This window comes from Papilio machaon, chromosome 8 (assembly GCF_912999745.1).
Source record: "Papilio machaon chromosome 8, ilPapMach1.1, whole genome shotgun sequence".
In the NCBI taxonomy this organism is placed as follows: Eukaryota; Metazoa; Arthropoda; class Insecta; order Lepidoptera; family Papilionidae; genus Papilio; species Papilio machaon.
In genome coordinates, this window is record NC_059993.1 from 5,496,091 (window position 1) to 5,519,814 (window position 23,724).

At 34.2% G+C, this 23,724-nt stretch overlaps 1 protein-coding gene across 2 annotated transcripts in view; it reads right to left on the bottom strand.

The window, feature by feature from the left end:
* LOC106717442 overlaps nt 1-23,724 on the bottom strand; it is a 64,451-nt gene that overhangs the window by 20,258 nt on the left and 20,469 nt on the right. For both annotated transcript variants that reach the window (XR_006756171.1, XM_014511306.2), the window contains exon 2: nt 19,110-19,233. Coding sequence is in view for 1 of the 2 variants with exons in the window: in XM_014511306.2 (XP_014366792.2) it covers nt 19,110-19,233 (124 nt within the window). In the remaining variant the exon portion in view is untranslated. The remainder of the gene's footprint in view (nt 1-19,109; nt 19,234-23,724) is intronic.

Here is a 23,724-nt window from a genome sequence, read left to right on the forward strand (position 1 = left end):
TCGCCACAGCTGTCTGTTTAACGTAATAATACTGTACTTTTAACCACATATTTAAATTTTACGTACCATTTAAATATGTAATTTTAACCTAATGTAAAAGAGACCTCTTAACCTGTATAAAACACGTCAACTACCAATCACTTAAGATGCAAAAAAAACTATAATCTATTAAAGTATTGTTACCATGCATTTTACTACAAAACAACTGTAAAAAACATTGTCAATCTTTTTAATATCAGTGATAATCCAGAAATAACAATTTTTTTATAGATGTTGGACTTCATTTCTATTTACACTTTGTTTGAAAGGTGTTGATCTTCTCGTATAGAAAACATGACGTATGAAAGCAATCAAGCCGATGCGATCCTCGGAGGACACGCCCCTTCCTCCACTGTCTCGAACGCGCCGGATTAACTAATGACTTTCCGATAATTAAAACCAAGTATTTGCCAAACAACACAAACAATAGACAATTCTAGTTGTATTATTTTCAATAAACATAAGACTACTTTCAGCATACCTAAAAAGTATACCTTTGAGACGAATTTCTCATTTTCAATTTTCGGCAAGCTTTTTTTTGGTAACAAGTAAACAATGTACTTATTTGTGTTCACTTAAATCATTGCCTTTCCATCAATGTTACCAACAAACATCAGTTTCGGATGTTAATTGCGAGCAATCTTTTGCATGTATCAATATGCAAAAACGAGAGAGCAATTCGTTTTATTCTCACGTTTCTGAATGTAGTGCAATTTGTCGCCGGAGTGTCGCTACTCGTTTTCCCGCCACTAATTAAGGTGGACATTGGCTCCCGAACCTGTAGCCCACCACCCTTCCCCCGCTTCCTATCTCCCTCCCTTTAAGCCCCAAGCGACCGCAGCGTCAAATGCAATGCATTCCGAAGTAACCAATAACGTCCTTTTCAAACGTAATCATTAATTTTTCAACGAGATTTTCATAACTATTTCACGTAAGATTGTTAAGTAATTAGTGTTAATTCAAATCATTAAAAGCTATCTATGCCAGCGATTAATTGTTTGAAGTCTGGCATACTTCTGTAAATGAGGGCAAGATCTCATAATACGACAGTATGTTATAAATAATCACTTAACTATTAACGAATGAGTCTTTTTTAGAGACTTTGGATCATATGACATGACAGTCCCATAGCGAATGACAGTCTCATTCTGCTGTCAATCAAGACCAGTGCTGTATAAAGATAAATAATTAGAACTGTGGCAGCAATAAGTAAACAACTGTCCAAAGAAACATATCTGTTTTTGTATCTCATTTTAACATGTTCATTAAAACATCTTGTTATAAGAGGCAATACCATTGAGATACCTACACAAGAAGCTAAGACGTTGGACATGAATAACCATATTCAATATGCTCATAAATGTAAGTTACAAAAAAAAAACAACCATTACCGCTTCACATATCGTGTAGGTATGCGCTATGGTGATTCAGTTACATGAAATAGTAAAATAAAATAGAATTATGCCAGTTTTACACGAGGTCAGGACAATGAGGCAGAGCAGTAGATAGTGCAGTACGCACACATCAAGACAGAATACATTTTTGACAATGTCCGTCTTTTTCTGTTCAGTTTAATGCTCTGTCCTCGTGTGACAAATATCAAAATCATTGGTTACCCTCATTTGCGTGGTGTCCGCTACATTGTACGCCACGTCACATCACATTGACATAGTGCGAACAATAGTTAATAAACAATGCCTACGAGCACAGGTGGGCACAGTTAATCGAAAAGTTAACTTCGTTAATCGTTAATTCGTTAATTAAAAAATTAACTTCGTTAATCGTTAAAGCGTTAAATTCTCGAAAATTTAACGCAAGTTAAAGTTAATCGTTAACAGTTAACCATACCAAAATTATACATACTAATTTTACACTTATGTGGCGACACTTGTTTAAAATAGTAATTTGACTACATATTCTATAACACATTAGTATTAGAGACAAGTATGAATGCATTATAGTATATTTCATTACGAGTGCGGAAAGCCTGTCATTGCAAAGAGTTCCGACAAATGTCTACAAGTTGACAGTTGGAACAAGTTGTAAAGTTTTTCACGTGTACTAAACAACTATTTTTGATACAGTTGCGAAAAAATTAAGCAATTTAATAGAATAATAAAAAACACAATAAACTCAACTAACTAAAATGTTTGGAAAATGGTGCCAACCGTAAAAGAATACAAACTGAGATTTTTTTTTCTTCACCCATTCTGGGTAGGCAAAGGGAACTATGCCCAAACAATCAAGTCTTCAGTAAATTATTTTTATTGATATGAAATGAAAATTAAATTTAATGAGATGAAATAAAATGAAACCTAACCTAATTCATTGAATCAAATCATTAAATTTGATATTGTAACAAATTAGGAGCTTCTTTTTAGAAATATTTGCATGAATCATAAAAATTTCAATGATTTTTTTTTTGTAAAAACTTAGTGGTTGGTTTTTCTTTATAGCAAACATTATTTTGACAGTTGTGAAAGAGAACGCACGAGTTTGAAAAAGCTAAAGAACGAGTAAAAAAAGTTTTTTAACACAGTTTCTCAAAAAGTGGCGTATTGCAGGGACGAAAAGCGTTCGGAATGTGGGCTATTACATACTCGTGCTTTTATATACTCGTAATGAAATATACTATTTCGAACTTTCTTTTCATTTTGTCCTGTTGGTCCCGTCTTTCCCGGAACGCTCTGATACATCACACTTGCACGCGAACTTCACATGTATCAATTATCAACTCGTTCGTTCACCATTCGAGTCGCTGACAGTCGCCTAACATAGCTGAACTTAAGAGCGTGGCGTGGTGCGTAATTTAAACAAAATGACAGCACGTCTCCAAGTTTCAAATTTCTCCAAATTTAACGATTAACGGACTTTTATTAACGGAAGTTGAGTTTAACGGAAGTTAACAAAAGCGTTAACACTTTTTGAAGTTAACTTAAAAGTTAATCCGTTAAGCAAAATGTTAACTTCGTTAATTAACGATTAACGGATTAACGAGTTAATGCCCAGCTCTGCCTACGAGATATATGATAATGAACCCTAGCACTACGTCATAAGGAACGAGTTCTTTTAGAGCTATTAAGACACAAATAAAAATGTAGCCCTGAACTTATTGTGCATGCTAGTAATAATAATAGCCCGGCAGTACTTCTATGCCTATAATACACATGCGACTTTACGAGTGTATTAAAAACACATCATAATAATATTTATTGCATCAAACCACATTAACTAAGTTATAAATCTTACAGTTCCGTTTTTATCATGAAGCACACTTCTGTTCGTTAACTACCGAGTGTGCAGTTTAAGAGCTTGTAGTCAACATGTGGTGAGTAATATAAAATTGTGTAATACTAAAATTATAATAACCCCTATTATATTTATAGAACAACTATTACAAATTATGTGAAGACACTAAAATAGACATGTTATTTAAAAAAACAATTTAAGAACTACACTTTATGTTACTTACGATATGTTGCCAACCATCATCTAACAGTAAAATTTAACAGTTTTAATCTAATTACTCTACAGGTTTGGATTAACTCGACAACTAATTAATCGATTTTAAAAATTAATTTAGGAAGAGATAGGTCTCCATTATTCTATTTGTTTGTCAATAGTATTAAAAAAAATCATACTAAACATAAATAGCACTGCAATAATAGAGCTACATTAACGGAAAAAATAAATGATCCTAAAATAGCAAATAATAAAGGTGGGCGACATTAAGAAGGAGTTTGATATAGTATTTTTGCGATCTTTTTCAAGAAAAATAACACGCTTTCTTCAATATTGAGGGCGTAGCTTTATAAAATAAATATCTGAAATAGGCATCATTACCTGTATTTGATGCCAAAAATAATTCTTTGTCGAATTTATACGCAATCTTGTTTTTCAGGGCGGTACATTATGAATTAATAAACAATAGAGCGAGCGGCGTGTAATTCGAGATTGGTATCACTACGAGCTACACAGACGTTGCCAAAGCGATGGTCCGGTACGTATTCCGGGAATGGAATGTAAAAGGGCCTCGTGATTTATCGCGAGGCGCACAATAATCTCGTACATAATATTCTAAGCGGGCCCGCTATCAGGACGGAATGTTACAGCCCCGGGCTCCGGGCGGTCGCCACTTTCACCTCGCACTGAGAAAGTTGCCAGCGCTTAGAAACCACCTCGACGTTTGTCGTTTCACAACACATTTACATTTTTATAAATAAATGATTAAACAACAAATTTTATACCCCATTTCTAAGGTTTTAGGTAATTAACTTCCATCTACGTGCACCGTGTCTTGATGTTTAAACCACTTTTAAAGAAACGTGTGAAAAGTATTATACGTATTACCTAAAAAAATGTAGATTTCATAAGAATGTTTTAAAATAAAAATGTATTAAAACGGATATCAATTACAAATGAATTTCTAAAAAAACGACTCTTTATTCAATTGATCGCGTTTAAAAGGAAAAACTGCTACAATATCCCTTTCATTCGGCCTCGGACGTGGCGAAGTAAACTTAGTGGATGCAAACGCAGATAATTGAAACTCTGAGACCTTGGTATGTTTAAATGTCAGTCACAGAAGAGGGTTGTCAGTTGCCGGTTGCGATGCGGAAACGCCGCACCTTTGTTCTGCGAAAGTCGACACACAATGAGCTCCCATGACAACAATGCGAGATCCTTTCGCATTGATTTGCAACGCAAAAAAAAACATCAACGCTAAATAACCAACTTGTAAATATTAAATCATAATCACTTATACGTCTTCCTAAAAAAAAACGAACATATTATCGTTCCGTTTTTTGGAATCAAAGTCAACGGATGCCATATAATTCAAGTTCAATTGTATATTTGTACACTTTACGTTACTTATACGCTCTAAATATTAAAAATGTAATAATCAATACAGGTCAAAAGAAAATAACTTCAAAGATAACTTGAATTAAAAACCGATTTGAATATTACAACAATATGACATGTAACATTTCATAAAAAAAAGTGAATTTCTATAAAATAAAAATAAGACACGAGTATATCACGATTGGGAAGTGTATCAGAGCTGTAAGCAGCATAAATTAATACCAAGTACATTCAACAGAAGTTATTTATTGACTACCCAATCTATGAGACCTACACACCATCTTAATCGTCAAGCTGTGATTAAAACATCTAGGATCTATATATATAAAAGAAAGTCGAAGTCTATTTATAACTCAAGAACGGTAGAATCGATTTGACTGAAAATTGGTGGGCAGGTAGCTTAGAACCAGGAAACGGATATAGGATATTTTTTACTCAGTTTCCTATTTTTTATTCCGTGCGGACGGAGTCGCGGATAAAAGCTAGTATATTATACATGAGAGTTACTCAAGTTGTAATAACTTATGATAGTATAGCCACTACATTGATAAAGATTAATTAAAAAATGCAAGAAAGCAAATAAGAGAATCTTTATATATATATATATATATATATATATATATATATATATATATATATATATATATATATATATATATATATATATATATATATATATATGTGGGATCAGTTATTAAAATAAAGCGGTTTTCTTGAAGATTTTTATTTAAATTTTGCACAACAACAAATCGTAACTTCTTTTTAACAATCAACCGTCTGACATGACATTTTTGTTAGTGTTGCCAATACAAAAGATTAAAATACCTGCTACCAGAAAGTATACTAAAGCAAAAATCTTAAATAAAAAAAACTAAATCTTTCCACACGGCCATTCCTGATCATTCATCTGACTCAGATGAAGTAATTTCTTCATTAGTAGTCCAGTGCTTCATGTAGTCCGCTGAACTACTCGTATTGATCGGGCCTTCTCCATTTCCAATTTTCTTCAGAGAGTATCTATCATTTCTATTTTTTTTAATTATTTCATAAGGGCCAAGAAATTTAGGATACAATTTGCTACCTTGGCTAAATTGTGTCTTCTTAATAGCCACCAAATCTCCAACATCGTAAGATTGGGCTTCTTTTCTCTTTCTGTTATAGTTTTTCATGTTCTCTTCTTGTATTCTTTTTATTGATTCTTTCGCCTTCTCTCTAAGTTCACACCTTTTCTCGTTAAAATTCTGTATATTTTCTTCTTCTAACATTTTAGTCAATTCTTCATTATTATCTCTCATCTTAACTCCGAAAGTCAATTCAAAGGGTGTCATGCCAATACTTCTTTGATAAGTTCCATTTATACAGCGTTGTACACTTGATACATGTCGATACCATTTCGTTGGATCATCGGCGCTTAATTTACTCAGCACACTGATTATTATTTGATGGATCCTTTCCACTTGCCCATTACCTCTCGGTTGACCAGTTGTAATAGTATAATGTGTAATATTCTCGTCTTCGCAATACTTCTTGAAATCGTTTGAGGTAAAAGCAGCGTTGCGATCAGTTATCACTCTTTCAGGAGATCCAAAAGCTTGTTGTTGATTCTTCAATTTGTCTAATGTTTCGTCAGTCGTCAAGGTTTTTAAAGGGTATATCCAGGTAAACTTCGTAAAGCCATCTACAACGGTAAGTATGTACTTGTAATTCTTGTGTGTAGACGTAAGAGGGCCAAGATGGTCTATGTGGTAAGTTAACAGAGGTTTATCACCCTTGTCAATAGGGTGGAGAAATCCTTCTTTTTTCCCTTTTTTGTGTGATATCAGAATGCACTCAACACAATTATCAATTACTTTTCTAATCTTGGCTTGTAGGTTTTCTATGTGATAATCTCTATTTATCAATTCTTCTGTCTTTACAATACCAAAATGTCCTTTCTCATGATTTTTCCTTATTATTTCATACTGCATTTTCTTTGGTACAACAATAACTTTAGTTCCATTTTTTAATTTGTATAGTATGTTATTGCTTAAAATGTAATCTTGGTAGGGTTCTTTTTCTAAAATTTTCTTCAACAGGTTTATACGATCATCATCGTCTTGTGCTTTCTTCAATCGTACAGTCGTCTCGGTAAGTATTAAACAGTTTACAGGGTAGCGGCTCAGCGCGTCTGCGTGTTTCATCCTAGATCCAGGTCGGTGTTCAATATCATAATCGTATTCCTCAAGAAGCAACGCCCACCGAGCAACTCGCGGAGGTAAATCTTTTTTCTTTAGTGTCATCGTAAGAGCGGTACAATCGGTAACAATTTTGAAACGTATGCCTTGTAAGTAGACACGGAATTTTTTTACTGCTTCTGCAATAGCCAAAATCTCTAGATAGTAACTATGGTATTTCTTCTCTGCAGGTGTAGTCTTTTTACTCATATAATGAATCGGATGTAGTTGATTGTCTATTGGACTTCGTTGCAGGAGAACAGCCCCGTATCCATCTGTACAGGCGTCTGTGTGGAGTTCTGTCGCCAATTCTGGATTATAAATTCGTAATACAGGTGAGCTGCACAGTATATTCTTCAGTTGTAAAAATGCTTTCTCGCATTCTTCATCGAAGTTAAATATGGCGTCTTTTTTGAGCAGATTTGTCAGTGGTTTAGCAATCAGTGAATAGTTCCTAATAAACTTTCGGAAATATCCTGTTAATCCCAGAAATGATTGTACAGCTTTGACATTAGAAGGTGTCTTAAATCGTGCTACTGCGTTTATCTTTTCTTTTGATGGTCGTACTTCATTTTCTCGAATTATGTAGCCTAAATACTCTACTTCTTTTTTCATAAAGTGGCATTTTTTCCAGTTAAATTGCAGACCGAATTCTTCAGCTCTTCGAAAGATTTTATCTAACTTCTTCAATCCTTCCTCTTCTGTCTTAGCCGGTAAAATCAAGTCATCGAGGTATGCGAGGACTGTACCATCGGCGATGTAGTCGTGAAAAATGTCGTTGATAAAACGCTGGAACACAGATGGTGCTGAACATAAGCCAAATGGCATCTTGAGAAACTCGAACTGACCTTGTGGCGTCACAAAAGAGGTATACTTTTGGCTATTCTCATTAACGTCAACATGTAAAAATCCATTCTTCAAATCCAAAGCCGTAAACACTGTAGCTTCTTTCAGTTTGTCGATTTGATCCTCTATTAAGGGTAGTGGGAATCTTTCTTTGATTATTTTCTTATTGAGGCGTCTGTAATCAATGCAAAATCTACGTGATCCATCTTTCTTATTAGCTAACACAATAGGGGATGCAAAATCGGATTTACTAATCTTAATAATTTTCTGTTGTAGCCACTCTTCTATTTGTTTATTTACTATTTCTGTTTCTAATGGTGAAAGGCGTCTTGGACTATGAAATATTGGAATTTCGTCTGTTAGTACAATTCTCAATTCGACGTTACTTTTCTTGGTTTCCTTCTTTGGGTTATAGTCTTCAATCATCTTCTCAATTTGATTTCCAAATTCGGAGTCTTCAATGTCATATTTCTCATCAGCATCTGCTTCGATAGAAAGTGAAAGAACTGGATGTTTTTCCATGAAAATTCCTTCAGTAGTGAAATTTACTTTAAACTCTTTTAAAATAGGATTACCTATTATTACATTTACTGGAATAGCGTCATCTTCTACGATATGTAACTTAATATCGGCATATCCATCATCAATCTGTATTTTAGCGAAAAAAGATCCTTTAGTGTAGACCTCTCTTCCTGCTATGCCGGTAAGACAAATGGATTTATCATCAATTATACCGTCTTTAATTCCGTTTCTGATCCTCATAAATTCTGATCTCGTGATAAGATTAACATCGCTTCCTGTGTCTATCAAACTTTCTATGTCAAATCCGAAAATCTTCACGTTCTTGTAAGGTACTAAAACCTTTTCTTGTTTCTTCTGTATGTTCAATGTTTTCTTAGGCGCTTTTGGGCATACGTTGCCTTTATGACCAAACTCATTACACTTAAAGCATTTTATTCCCTTTGTGCAAGTAGGAGCTTGATGATCAAGGTCTCCGCAATTAAAGCATCTTTTGACATCAGTAAATTTCTTTTTAGTATGATGGGAAGTACTACTCGCTGGACTTGGTCGAGCTGCAACCTTTTTCCTGAACTCGCTGTAAATGTCCAACTTCTTGCGAAATTCCCTTAAATCCGATGCGCCATACAAGATAACTTTGTTTGATTCAGTATCTCGAATACCATCTATTACGTATTCCATTAATGCAGCGTCTTCAATTTTACCATGCAATGCAATTTCTTTCATAGCAAGGAAATACTGCTGTAATGTCTCATCATTTCTCATCTTACGTGTTGTAAGCTTCTTATGAATCATTGCACTGTTAAGTTTTGGCCCAAATTCTTCTTTTAGAGCTTTTTTGAGCGATGGGTAGTCTTTAACTCTGCCCACAGATCTCAAAAACAACTTCGCTGTACCACCGAGAAGCCTTTTTGCATAGATTAACCGTTCAACCTTAGTCCACTTCATTAAATCAGCAGCATCTTCAAATTCATCCAAAAATTCCGAAATCGGGTAAGTGTCATCTCCGGTAAACATCGTCATAGACTTCTCTAAATCTTGAAATGAAATATGTACTTCAACTTCTTCATCTTCTTCTTTCTCTTTATTTTCTGAGTCTTTCTTTGGTGGCATCTTCGTTTTTGGAATTGATATTCTTCTTCGTTTTGTGCAAAAAGATAAACATCGTGGAGTCATTAAATAGTATAGTCGTAGTCTTTTAAATCTTCAATGTTCAAAAATGTAAAATAATATCAACCACATATTTTCTTAAAAACGTTTTCTTTTCTCGTCGCTCAAGCATTCGATGAATTATTTCTTCATCTTCCCGAAGCATTCGATAAATTATTTCGTCAACGTCCCGTAGCATTCGATAAATTATTTCGTCAACGTCCCGTAGCATTCGATACTGCCGGGTAACAATGGCGTCTTAGTATGCGAGCAAGCGGCGTGTTGTCTTCGTTGATATTTCTTACAAATCACTCTTGCAACCACTTGATTTTTAACTGAGCACGATCCCGGACGAGCCCCCAATAAAGTTGTGGGATCAGTTATTAAAATAAAGCGGTTTTCTTGAAGATTTTTATTTAAATTTTGCACAACAACAAATCGTAACTTCTTTTTAACAATCAACCGTCTGACATGACATTTTTGTTAGTGTTGCCAATACAAAAGATTAAAATACCTGCTACCAGAAAGTATACTAAAGCAAAAATCTTAAATAAAAAAAAAACTAAATCTTTCCATATATATATATATATATATATAAACTAATTCGGTTGAAATACGCTTCTATTTGAATAATTTGTAACGTAAAATCTAATTTATAAGGACTTAATGCTCACAACAACTGTTGCGCCATATTTTAATTTCCATTAAAAAAAAAACAATTAACTTACCTTAACTGATGCATGACAAGTAAGGCACGCCACAATTGAATATTACAGCGCGCAACTGTGTACAACTATCTATACTTGTATTGTAGTTTGGATTAAAAGTGGCGAATAAAAATACAAGTTCATTATTATTATTGTAAGTAAATAATAAAAGCACAAGTCTCTGAATTAATAAACATTGTAAAGAATCAGTTAATAATTCCGACTTAAATGCCCCGTGTTACTGTCAAGAACTTTCTTTGTGCGTCATTCCGCGTGTTTATAGGAAGGGGGAAATTCAATTCGTTTGTTTTCAATAAGGCAACAAACTTTCTCTTGTTACTTTAGAGTTAAGATTTATCTTATCTCAATCAACACGTAACATTATTTTTTAACAATAATTTATTTATACTTAATTACTATTTTAAATTACTTGCTTTTGTAAGGAACACTTACAAAATATTTTACATAACATCATTATGTATCGGTATTGAGTAATTCATTTTATATACAGTGTATGTTCTTCGAACTTAATAAACCAGTAGGCAGCTGAAAGTGTGGTTGGGATGATATCGCGATTTATGCTAGAGGGGCTACGATACTACTAACTCACGACGACGCGACGACGCCTTTAGCCGTCGTGGTCGTGACGACCGATAGCAAAATTAAAATATATTTAAAAAAAATTAAACTTACTAGTACACGAAAAATATTATATCAACATAGGTACACATAAAAAATTATTTCATCTTCAATCTCCATTCAATGAATTAAGATAATATTTGAAAGTACATAATGATTTTGGTTTAAACCCAACAAAGTAATACAGAACTGTAATGCCCTTCGTACACAAGGCAATGTAAATCGTCGAAACTCATATTGTATTATGTCTCATATTATATATGTCTCATAGTCTCATATTGTGTATGGTAGAGTCGGGAAAATTGAGTTGCGCGCGCTCCGTACACACAACGCTGAATCGTCGACGAGAATCGTCTATTCGGTCAGAACAGACATATCAAATATATTTCAACTGTATAGATTTGTTCCGCCATCTTGAATATATAGCAAATTTTCTCGCGACGTTCTAGACAAACTGATTGCGAGCAAATCCCTTTTGGGATTGAGAGTTGAAAATGTCGGCAACGAGCGCTGTGTGCCTCTGTGACATTGTATTGCTTAAGTCGCTTGGCGACTAAAATAACCAGGTTTCGAAGATTTACGTTACCTTGCCTGAACTGCCTATGTGTAATGAAACTGTTAAATCCACCTAAGTCTTATTCAAGCCTATCATTTTAGACACACAGACTCAATTAGCTGGGTATTAAACAGCTACATAATCCTTGGTAGTAGGAAGCGACCGCACCGCAATGCAACGTAGACAGCTATTATTTATTATTTATAGTTTAGATCGTTAGTTCCGCCTGGCTGGCGACCTCGCTGTTACGTAGCCACAAGTTTCCTATGTTATATCTTGATATTTGAACATAATAGATATCAAAATAATTACCTTATTCGGTAGCATATCTATATGACTTTCATTTTTACTTCAAATAAATTTGGGGGCTTTTATCACTATAGGGTAGTGGTCGACTAAACGAAGTCCCAATTGATTAAGTTCAAAAATTAAATATTTTCAATTTTAAAATTATACGGCTTTCTTATTTCTACAGAAATTTTCTGCTATTGAATTATTTGTTCTAGCATGTATTTTTTGCAATTATTATGTGTTTACTTAGTATAAAGTAGTTGTATACTAATGGTATACAGTAGAGTAGTGATGAGAAAAGATGGGCCATTTGGCATTAAGGTCACGTTTCATGAATGACTGATCTTATGACGGATTACGAGACTACATCTAAGCAGTGTGTGTTGTATTGAAAATGTGTCATCCACACATTTCATGATTACATTCTATCAATAACACCACTCCTGTGCATGAAATCAATACCGATTACATAATTGAATACAAATAAATTGTTATAATTATTATTTACTCAAGAAATAACAGTCAGTCGACGCAGGCCTATTGCGGCTGCGAATCCTTTTGTTACGTGAATACGATTCCACCGACCGCAATTATACAACCCTTTGCTCTTTTGTTCACGTTTCGTTTTTAAAACCGCAAGCCAATTACTTGCACCACGTTGGGAAAAACTCGACGTGCCAAATATTTCAAATCTTACGTAAAGGGTCGGATGACCCTTGCATAAAATTACGGCTACAGAGTTCTTATACATATTTAATGTTGTACAGAAGTAACGATGTGCATAGCAAAATAATTTTTGATAACTTCACAAAATTATTAATAATTAATAATAGCTTTTGCCCGTGACTTCGTACGCGCGGAATTGAATATAGTAATAATAATTTCACAAAATTCTAACTAATATTATAAATTTTAAAGTAACTCTGTCTGTCTCGCTTTCATGCCAAAACTACTGAATCAATTTAAATTGAAATGTTAGTACACAAATAGTGTAGAGCCAAAAAAGGGGAGACTTTTTAAAACAAAAAAGCGTTGTAAGATGTTGAAAGTAGGGGTGAAACTTTGTATGGAAGTAACGTAATTTTTACAGTTAGAAGCTCGAAACTTATCTTTTAGGTAGTTCATTTGATCTAAATAAACATGACATTCAAATAATAAGCCATGTCATTAAAAATGCTACCTAAAGACAAGTATTTCACGCAGACAAAGTCGGGGGCACAACTACTCAAATAATAAAGTACATATACATTCAGCCTCTGAATTATAACTTTGCACTCGTATATTTTGTACCATCATAAACCTCGAACAACATAGTTGTCTATATCATGCTAATTTACACAAGTATCAACGTATATAAATAATTTATTTCAACAAATTACAACTATTTAAGTTACTCTCTCTTCTAAAGGCAACTAAATATTCAAATCCTGTATGTTGGTAGTTAGTGGTCTAACAGCAGCAGGCAATTAATAATAAAACAGTTAATTTAGATGTTGGAATTGATAATTTGTAGCGCAAGTCATGTACCGACTTTCAGAGCGAGATATCGCGTGTACAATAAATCATTTAAATACCATGTTTCCTTTTTTATCTACGTTGAACATTTCGACTGTTGATTTACATTTTAATATATTTTCATTTATAAAACCATGAGCACTAAATCAGAAGGATGTAAATAATGTTATGTTTGACTTAATTTTGGTGTTCAACCAAAAGTTATTTGCTGTCACTTTTAATTTTCCTTTTTGATATAAATTGAAGGCTGAAGTAAATTTCGTCTTTGTATCTCATGCCACAACATTACACTGAAATATGTTTGCCAGGAAAACTAATTTCTTTACCTCTGCTCTGCTCATGAAAGGTCTTTTGGTAATGCTAATGAAGTAAAGCCTACATTATTGAACTGAAAAGTTATTATCTATGGTATTAAAGATCGATTAAAATCGTAGCAAAAAATATATCGAGACAGACAGATACAGATAAGAATGCGTTCAGTATCACAATTTATCATAGCATAACTATAAATAAAAATAAAACAACAAATAGATAACTTGACAGTTGCACGAAGCATTTGACTGTAATTCCATTCCGCGACGTCGGATCCGCGGGCAAAAACTAGCGCAACACTTAAGGCCCGCCTGTCTATTCTGCTAACCTTGATGAGCGTGAAACGAGTTTTAAACTTATAAATATCATTAATTTACTTTATCCAACCATTTAATGATGTACATAAATTTTTTATAAAATGTGAAAAGAGGTCACAACAGTTATAACAGGTAACAACAGACAAAGACTGGTTAGATTCTGAAGAAATACACTTAGAAGTTTCATCACCTTCTAGGGATTTCGAAAGAATTGCAAGAACCATCTAATTTTCCAAAATGCAGCAGCTAAAACTTTTATGCCAATATTGGATAAATAAAGACTCAAGTTTTAATATATGTGTAATCTTTGTTCTTTACATCATTAGACAGAACAAATTGATTGTTTGATATATTAGGGCATTCCTAAAAGTAGACACACTGCGAGCTTGAATGCACATGACATCGTATTGCACCGATGGCATGGTTAAGAGGTGTGAAATGTGGTGAGCTTCTTTATATAATAGTTATTGATATTAAATTGTAAAAAACAAGTCGTTGTGCATTCTCAGAATGTTTGATACAGATCAGAGGCTCCTTCCTTTGTTCATCGCTTATTCTATTTTTCTTTCTTTTTTTGTTTATGTGTTTAGCTATTAAAGTTTCTGTAACTGTCGATAGTTGCGGTGAGTAGGACTTGATACTAACAGGAAGCGGTGGTGTCAGATAATATATGCTTTTTACTAAAAGAAAAGTAGGTAGGTAATAATAACAATGGTAGCCTGGTACCTGATATATTGCAGAAGTAATAGTTATCCGTCAAACATGCAGCAATTTTTTTTAGAGGTCATTAATAACTGTAAGCGTTTCAAAACTCAAGCAAAATGTGTGAGTTTTCCTATTTGTAACAAGATTTTCGACAACTTTTCTGCTTCAAAGATAATGAAAAGAATTGATTCATTTTCAGCAGAATGAGAGAGTTCCATTTATTAGCCAGATTGGTTTCATCACAAGAATTATACATTCTCTGACACTTAAATCTCTGGATAAAATATATCGTCATCTTTGTCATTATCTTTGACAAAAGAGATAACAATATGTTTTAAATGAAGAATTTGGTTTCAGAAACCCACGGTAAGGAAGGCGTAATCAATGATGACCTAAATAACATAGGTAGATTAATGAATAAAATACTCTTTGGTGAATAATAAATGTACTAAAAAGTCTTGTTTAAAAAAACCATGGGCCAATAAATTGATTCACAAGTACATAAATAATTTTGATCTATCCCTCATTTACACAATCGAAGATTTGTAGTATGATTGGTTTAAAGATATAACGTCCATGAATGTAAGCTATAGATAAATGCTATAGCGAAAAAACTAGAGGTGGTAGGAATGTGCGCTCGCATTTCGTACGTTCCCCAACAATAGACTTTATAAATACATCATAATGAAACGGCGTCGCCGGCGAATAACATTATTTCTTATTCTAGTCCCGTCCCACGGCGTATCACGGCGACGGCAACGCTCGAGAACTAGTTACGTCCATGGAATCTCATCCATCGCCGACGACGGCGCAGATACGAGTGGATCGATGCGTCGCTTACGCTGAATGTGAAATCGAGATCTCGCCGGCGCCGAGTGCATCTCAAGACGAATGCCCGCCGCGAGGAGGAATCGATGAGCGGGCTCCGCGGGGGGCGGGAGCAGAGGAGCGGGGCAAGGGGGACGAGGAGGACGAGTGCAGCGACCTCCCCCGGCGGGCCGCGATGCAATTTGTACATTTCAAGTGCGCACAAAGGCAAGCGAGGTCGCTGTGAGCTTTGACAGAATTAACTTGTCCGTCGCACAACTGTTACCCGACGAGTCTCACCTTTATTGAATTACACAGACGGATAGGGCCCGCATTTAAAGGCATATTTCAACGCTTTGTGGTTGCAATTCTGTAGCACGCGGGCCTTGTGTACTCTTTTGTGTAATTATAAGACTCACTAGTGATGATCGTTACTTGCTTTATGTGAAAAATGAAGTTGTTAGCTAGAGCAATTTACGCAAGTTACCAGCAACCTCAACTTTAGTGTATAGAGATTGTACGATTAGGTCAAATTGGTACAGAAGAGATAATAAACAAATGTAGTAAAAAAAATTCGCTTGGGTTAAATAAGGGGTTAACTTTTTAAAATTCATCACTTACTGGTTGATTAAAAAGAAGTAATATTCACTTGGTAGAAAATTATAATCTTCAAATAAACACAAAACAGTCTACCGACAAGATTGATTGGCACAAGGAAAATAAAAAATCCTCGACTGCCCTTATATAGCTTTAAAAAAGACAATAAACATCAGACAAACAAAAGGCATTACGAGCAGGTGTAGTTAGTTGGCTTCACTCCAAATATAAACCAACTTAACATTGCGAACAAAACAACGAAAAAAAATCATTACTATTTAAATAACATACGTATTTACAATCAATTATAAAAAAGACTGTCGCACTGTCGCATTCATATACATAAATGAATTATAATAAGATTTAAGATTGTTGAGCTTCAAAGAAGAATCCAAGGCCTAAACATTCATATCGTACATTAAAACAATCACATGGCAACAACTAAGGAGAACACAACAAAAACACGTATAAATTGTAAACATATTGATGTATGATTAGTGTAGCTTAGGCGGGTAAATAAAGCGCGCCAACCATCGGCTTGCACAGTGAGATCATTGTAAACACGGGCTAGAGTAAAGTGGGGCACACTATAACGATTCACTTGTTAGGCAACGCTCGTGTACTGAATAACCATGTAACAGTAGGGAAACCACGCGTGTACATAAAATTACAGGACGGAACGCTTCCAAGTCTTATTTAGCTCATATTGACACATTTTCGAGCTTTGATAACTTTTAATAATTTATAACTCCTTATTAAATCGTACAAAATAATTACATATTCTTCAAAACACAACATAATCATTTATTATGAGAAGTATGATAGCAAAAGGTTAAGGTTTTTTTCTCATAACATGTAGGTTTCGTAATTAACACCACATTTAATGTAAATCTATTTACAAATTTCTTTTGAAAACCGTAAAACGAAATATCGTAACAGAAAGTGTTATTTAATTTGATTTTTATATATTTTTTTATTGTATGTGTAATTGGGAACGAAACAGATTATCATAATTACAATTTATAGTTAAATTTTATGTGTTGTATAATACAGATAAAAATATCTCAAGACATTCCATGAAGTTAAGATTGATTTGGTGACCATAAAGCGAAACCCATAGGAGCAGAGGTTCGCAGCGTCCGTACAATGCTCCTGCCGTTATCAACAACACGTGGGCCCCTAGGCACTAGGTACAGTTAACTTATAGATAAGGAGTACATTAAAAACCTCCTACAGTTCATTTCTATTCACACTGCGATGGGATACAGTAGTAGTGGGGTACGTTTATATTGTTCTAAAAACTCGGATAAACAACCGTCTGGGAACGGGGAAGTTTGTTTTAACACTACTATATCTTACTTCTTACTAATATTATAAATACGAATGTTTAGATGGATGGATGGATGTTTGTTTGAAGGTATCTCCAGAACGGCTCAGCGGATCTTGATAAAATTAGGCACAAATGTAGAACATAGTCTGAAAGAACACATAGGCTACTTAATAAGTATTTTTTTAATTCGGTCGGAGTCGCGGGCGACAGCTAGTACTATAAAGCTTAATAATACTTTTATCTACATGTAACAGGTAACGGTCGACATTAACAGTTCTTAATAACGTTTACCAAAAACAGATAGTTATTAATGAAGTGATTGATACCAAACTGATTTTAATAAAAAAAATAGACAATTAAGCATGCGAAATATCTACTCTGTAAAATAATCTATGTTAGTCAAATAACAAAATGTTTCCTCTAAAATGTCTAACAAGTTAATATTCAAAGCACGTCATTCATAAACGCATGCTAAGTAGAGAACAAGACACGCGTATCATCTTACAAAGTCTTTCCCTATAAGGGCATTCAAGCTCGCGGACTAGCCACAAGTAATTGAATGTCGCATGTTTCCAAACCACTCCATACAACCCCATAAAAGCTCTTACCTATGAATCATTTAAATTTAATTCATGGAATATTTAAATTGCGTCCTAAAAAAGTCTCGACTAGAGAGTTCAGACATTTATGTATGGAAAAATACATTAAAAATTCAAAAAAATATTCAAAAAAATTTAGATAGATACAAATATTTTGGTTCTAGGCATCAATACAGTAACACAACTTTACTGTAAATTTTTAAATAATTTAACTTTAAAACGGGAATTAATTGAAACTTTAGCCGATGTCAATAGTGGTAAAAATAAACTCTTAATCATTACTTATATACATATTTTAATACATCCAACCAACCGTCTAGAAACGAAACAGGATTATAATTTAAAAAAACGCAACCTTAATCTGTCTGCATTTTTGTTACATTTCAAAATCATTATGAAAATACTTTAACAATATAATAATTACGTAGATCTCCGATACGAGATATAAATGTGCAGTTAATTCTTCTTTCACATGTCTTATCTGATATTTTTACATACAGAACTTGTTAAACAGGATCTTCAAATATATAGAATCATAAATATGCATTAACTTGGTCATATTTATCGAAAATGGTTGGTGAGAGATAAATTCTTATCAAGATGTTATCTTAATGGTACTTGTTTTTATTGTTCAATCCAGCGACATTTATGGCTTCGTATCGATCACACATTCGGCTATAAAGTAGTCAAAAACGTGACGTATGATTCTTTTTTATCGCGTAAAGGCTAACATTATTCAACAGAGAATATTATCATCCGGTATACAATATTTTAAAATACAATGGAACAAGTAAAACCAAACCAAAAAAATCCAAAAAAATTCGGCCTTCATAACACACTAGCACCATAGATAATATTGAAACGTTTTGATTAGTACGAAAAAAAAACTACACACAGTGGTTTAAGTGCATCTTAGAAAATAAAACAGTATCAGATTACTCGGTATTTGATATAGCACATCGTAAACAATAATACCCCTTTGGTCTGACGTAGCGATTCAAGCATCAAGTACTGTAGTTTGATCGTCGAGCTTGAAAATCTAGCCATTACAACGACGTATCGTAGCTATCGGATCTCTACTGTAATTGTGATAAACAATTCTTACCTTTGGATCAAAACTGAAAGCGGTCTCAGGTCTGAGCGGACAAGGCAGTCCGCACTTACACGTCCCCGCCGTTTGTAGGTACTCTCGGAGTTGGGAGAGAGCACTCAGCACTGTACCGCTGGGACTGGAACAATAAACATTTAGTAAACATATATCCGTCATAGTATACAAACTTAACATCCATAGTAAGAAATGTTACTGTTAATATCTTTAGAAATACATCTTTTATAATTAAACTTCTTGTTTTAATAAGTTGTATGCCGGTAACTCTAACAATCATTTACAATGAAAAAAGTTCACGCTTGTTTTAAATGGGATGTAAGATTGAGCTTTCGGTTTCTATTGGGAATTATGCTATTCAAAAAAAGGGTCTTTTTGAGTGCATTAAAATTTAACAAAAATGATGAAGCATAGTGCATGATCAATGAACAAGTCGTCTGTTCAACAATGTTCAGCGACGGGGGCAGTGTTCAGTGAGTTGTGTGAGCGGCATGTACGGTGAAAGGCGCGGCAAAAGCCACCAGTCAGCCGTGTTCTCTCTCTGACTCCGCTTTACTGCAACCGACGGTCAATCAATATTTAATTAATCTACCACGTTTATTGACTGTTCCGACCACTAATCGTTACTCGAGTGACTACCGACATTTGACCGTAACAAAATATTATTGAGAGCTTGATTGTATCATGATTTTTTATGTTGATAAGTTGGCATTGCACAATCAGTTAAGACATAGTTTTTATTCATGATCTCCTGAATTAAAATAGAGTAAATAGCAGGAATGTGAACCAAACGTACGTAGTGTCCTCGAGTATGCCTCTCAGGTGTGGAATCCGAGATATACTGTGTACATATCACGTCTTGAATCCATTCAAAGACGATTTGTTAGATATTTACAATATAAAACTCTAAAACCTAATTCAGATTATACATTACGATGTAAAGAACACCACCTATTACCATTGTCTGTGAGAAGAAATATAGCTGACATTACATATTTATCAAAAATAACAAATGGCACGGTTGATTCTCCTCTACTTCTTTCCAAAATAAATATTAACGTTCCATCGAGACCAATTAGGAGTAATCTATATCTTAATATAAATCGAGTAATGACGAACTTTAGAGCAAACGCTTTCTTTTGCAGAGCGGCCAGACAGTTTAACTCAATATCAAAGCAAAGTCCTCACATCGACTTGTTTAATACTAGGCTTGCTGACATTGTAAACCATTTAAGCAGCGAATTCTTTGGTAGTCCGGTTCGCTAGCCGCTTGTTTTTTACCTTCCTGTTTACTTTTAATTTGTTCAACTTTTTTGAATTATTTTTATACTTCCCTATTCTTTATCAATTGTTTTTATTCTCTTCGCGATTTTGATACTATTGTTTTTGCTGTCTATTTGCGAAAACTATAAAAACATAGTTTTCCAGTTAAATAAATAAATAAATAAAATAAATAAAATGAAGTCGTAGCTTTTTTTTTTAACTTCTGTTCTTTAATTGTAACGACGCTTTTCGTTCATGAATTAAAACATGTTATTTAATTCTTATACGACGAGCGAACTTGCATTGCGACAGACGTTAACGTTTAACGTCATATTTTGCAACTCGTAGACACCATTTTGTATAATTCCAAGGCGAGATATCATCGCAGCATACCTTAATGGACTGTTAGTAATAATTAGCAAACAACCCAATCCGTTTAAGAGGACGGAACGGAGCGAACAACATACCAAGCTGACATTATTACACTCCGGTTTGCTTTACATACAGCCTCTCTCATAAATGCTCCACATGATAATTCGCGGTGATCGTTCATAGTCTGCTACACTCGGCAAAGGTGAGCCGCGACCGCAAAAAAGTATTTTCGCTTTATTCGAGCCTACGGGTTTGCGACTTCGACCACTACGCTACGGGGTGTTTGTACAACACTAGGATATCGGAAAAAAGCGCTTTTTTACAATCACATGCGAGTTTTAGAGGGGGCCTGTTCGACGGCAGCTGGCGACGTCGATTATTTAGCACGCGAACCCTTTCGCACCTTGCACGCCTACTACTAGCTCGATATTGCCATTCGGACACTCACTGCTGACAACGTGGTATTATTTATGTACTATTTACCTTGCAGACACGATGCCTATATGAATAAATTTACAATCACTAAACAAGCAATTCGATTACCAACATCCCGTTCAGTCTAAAAGGTACATACAAAAATAGAAATCTAATATAAACTTGATGCACTATTATAAATAGAATCGTAGTAACGAACAAAAGAATTGACATTCTCTAAGCACCGAAAGATAATGGATAGTTTACTTGATATTTTTAAATTCATAAACCCAAGTCAAACAATAAGCAAACATGAATGTAATTTAACACGTCGACTTCAACACATGAATATGTTAGATTGTTATTACAAACAAATATATCAGGAATGCATTGCAGATATTAGTTCAATAGCTTTAACCGGGAATTATTCCTGTCCTGGCGCCGCTTTGATCTCTATTGCCACATGTCGTGTGTCGCACAACACACATGACACTGCGGCGAATCAAAGACGACCACTGTAATACGTGGAAATGCAATCAAACTACACAGCTCATCAAACTATCAGAAACTGAGCAAACTAGTATAAATTACAATAGATTTAATCATAGAATGAAAGGGATTTCAATTAATGATTTTGATTTTAAAGATGGACTACCCTGGCCATATAATGCGGAACAAAAAAAACCGTTACAATTAATGATCCTGTGGAAGATCACGGGGAAAAAGAAATCCAGGAAGATTAACATTTTGGGTGAAAAATCTGAAAAATCCTCCGAGAGCAGATACCCAAAGACGAACAAGAATAATTTTAAAGTATTTGATTAACTTTGTCACTTCAAAGTTACAATACACCGATAAAAACAGAAGTAAAATATTTACTTCAAAGATAACATAATAGCTATGAGATTTATTATCACAGGAAATACACCAAGCCTTTCACAACTCAAAGACAAGCCTTTTATATTTATTTTAAGGAATGATCATTAACATTAATATAATTACGATCAAACGAAGACTCACCAAGATCTCAGGGTTGGAGAGTAACCCTCTTAAGCTAAGTGTTCTTATCACAAGAACACGAATCCAAGAGAAGTGTGAATGTCTCTTTAAGATGAGAATGAAATTTATTGGGTACACAACACTCATTGGTAGAGGTACAAAAGTCTCCTATATAACCGTTTTAATCGAACCAATTATACGAAAAATATTTTAATCAATTCGGAAATCGTCAAGCTCAACGACGCATGACGAATAAGGAAATGTGATCAAGTCGTGAGTCAGTTGGATAATTTCATGGAAGCCATGTCTTGAGAATCGGTCGGAACTGGTACAAGCAGCACACACCCTTACGAGCTTGCCGCATTGACTAATAAACTGCAGCTTTATCCTTATTGATACCGCAAACGCTTTAAAAAAACTTAACAACGTAAAAGCGTAATTCTTTATAATATTAATTTGTGACATAAATTACATTTCATTAAAAAATAATAAGGTAAACTTACTTTAAGAAACTAGTAGGTAATATTAAAATCAAAAGCATAAAACGACAAGAATCAGTAGACATGGCTATCTAAATATCAAATCGTATGTTAACGAAATTTAAATAAATATTAGATCATTAAAATTCTTAATTAAATTATCAAAGCGATTCGCGAACATTGTAAACGATCACAAAGGTGTCAATACTCACATTAATGATGTGTTAGATGTCGCACAAATTCGCAACGTGTATAAATAAAGGGCGTGTTTAGCGACAGGTAATACTGGGCGTTCGGTGATCGATCTCGTTTCCTGTGATCGCGACCAGCCATTGTAATACACGGAATAGTTTGGCGCCTCGCCAACGCGGACCGGCCGACATAACGATTGTTTTCTATATCGCCCAACACCGGAACCAATTGGAATCTTGTTTTCGCTGTTATATATCGATTTTGCGAAAATTGAAATTTGCCTACTTATTATCTAATTCCATTTTTTTCTAGATACTTAATTTTTATTTCAATTAACTATGTTGATAATTATTTAAGCTTGTAAAGTCATATTTTTTTAATTAAATTTGCATGGTCATTATTATTAGATACTATATTAAATGTTACGTAAATCGTAACTATCGTGTCGCATCGAATAAGAAAGTATTAGATAACAATTTGCTATTTTATGATTTATTTAAAAATGGTTACCCTTACCATAACATCTTGAAATACTATTATCGTCAGTTCACATCCCGCGACGATAAAAAATCAAGACGCCTATGGTGCATGGTTGAAAGGAACCCTCTTTGAATATATTTACGTCAAGTGAGTAAACATTCTTGTAACCGCAGAGTCATCATTTATTCCGCAAAGATAAATTGTAAATCATTCAGATTGAGAATATGAGAACAAGGAAATTTAATGTTTGTTACTAACTAGCTGTCACCCGCGACACCGTCCGCACAGATTAAAAAAAAAACTTTATTAGTAGCATAAGTGTCCTTCCAGACTATGTTCTACACCTGTGCCAGATTTCATCAAGAACTGTTGAGCCGTTCCGGAGATACGATCAAACAAACTAAACTATTAAACAA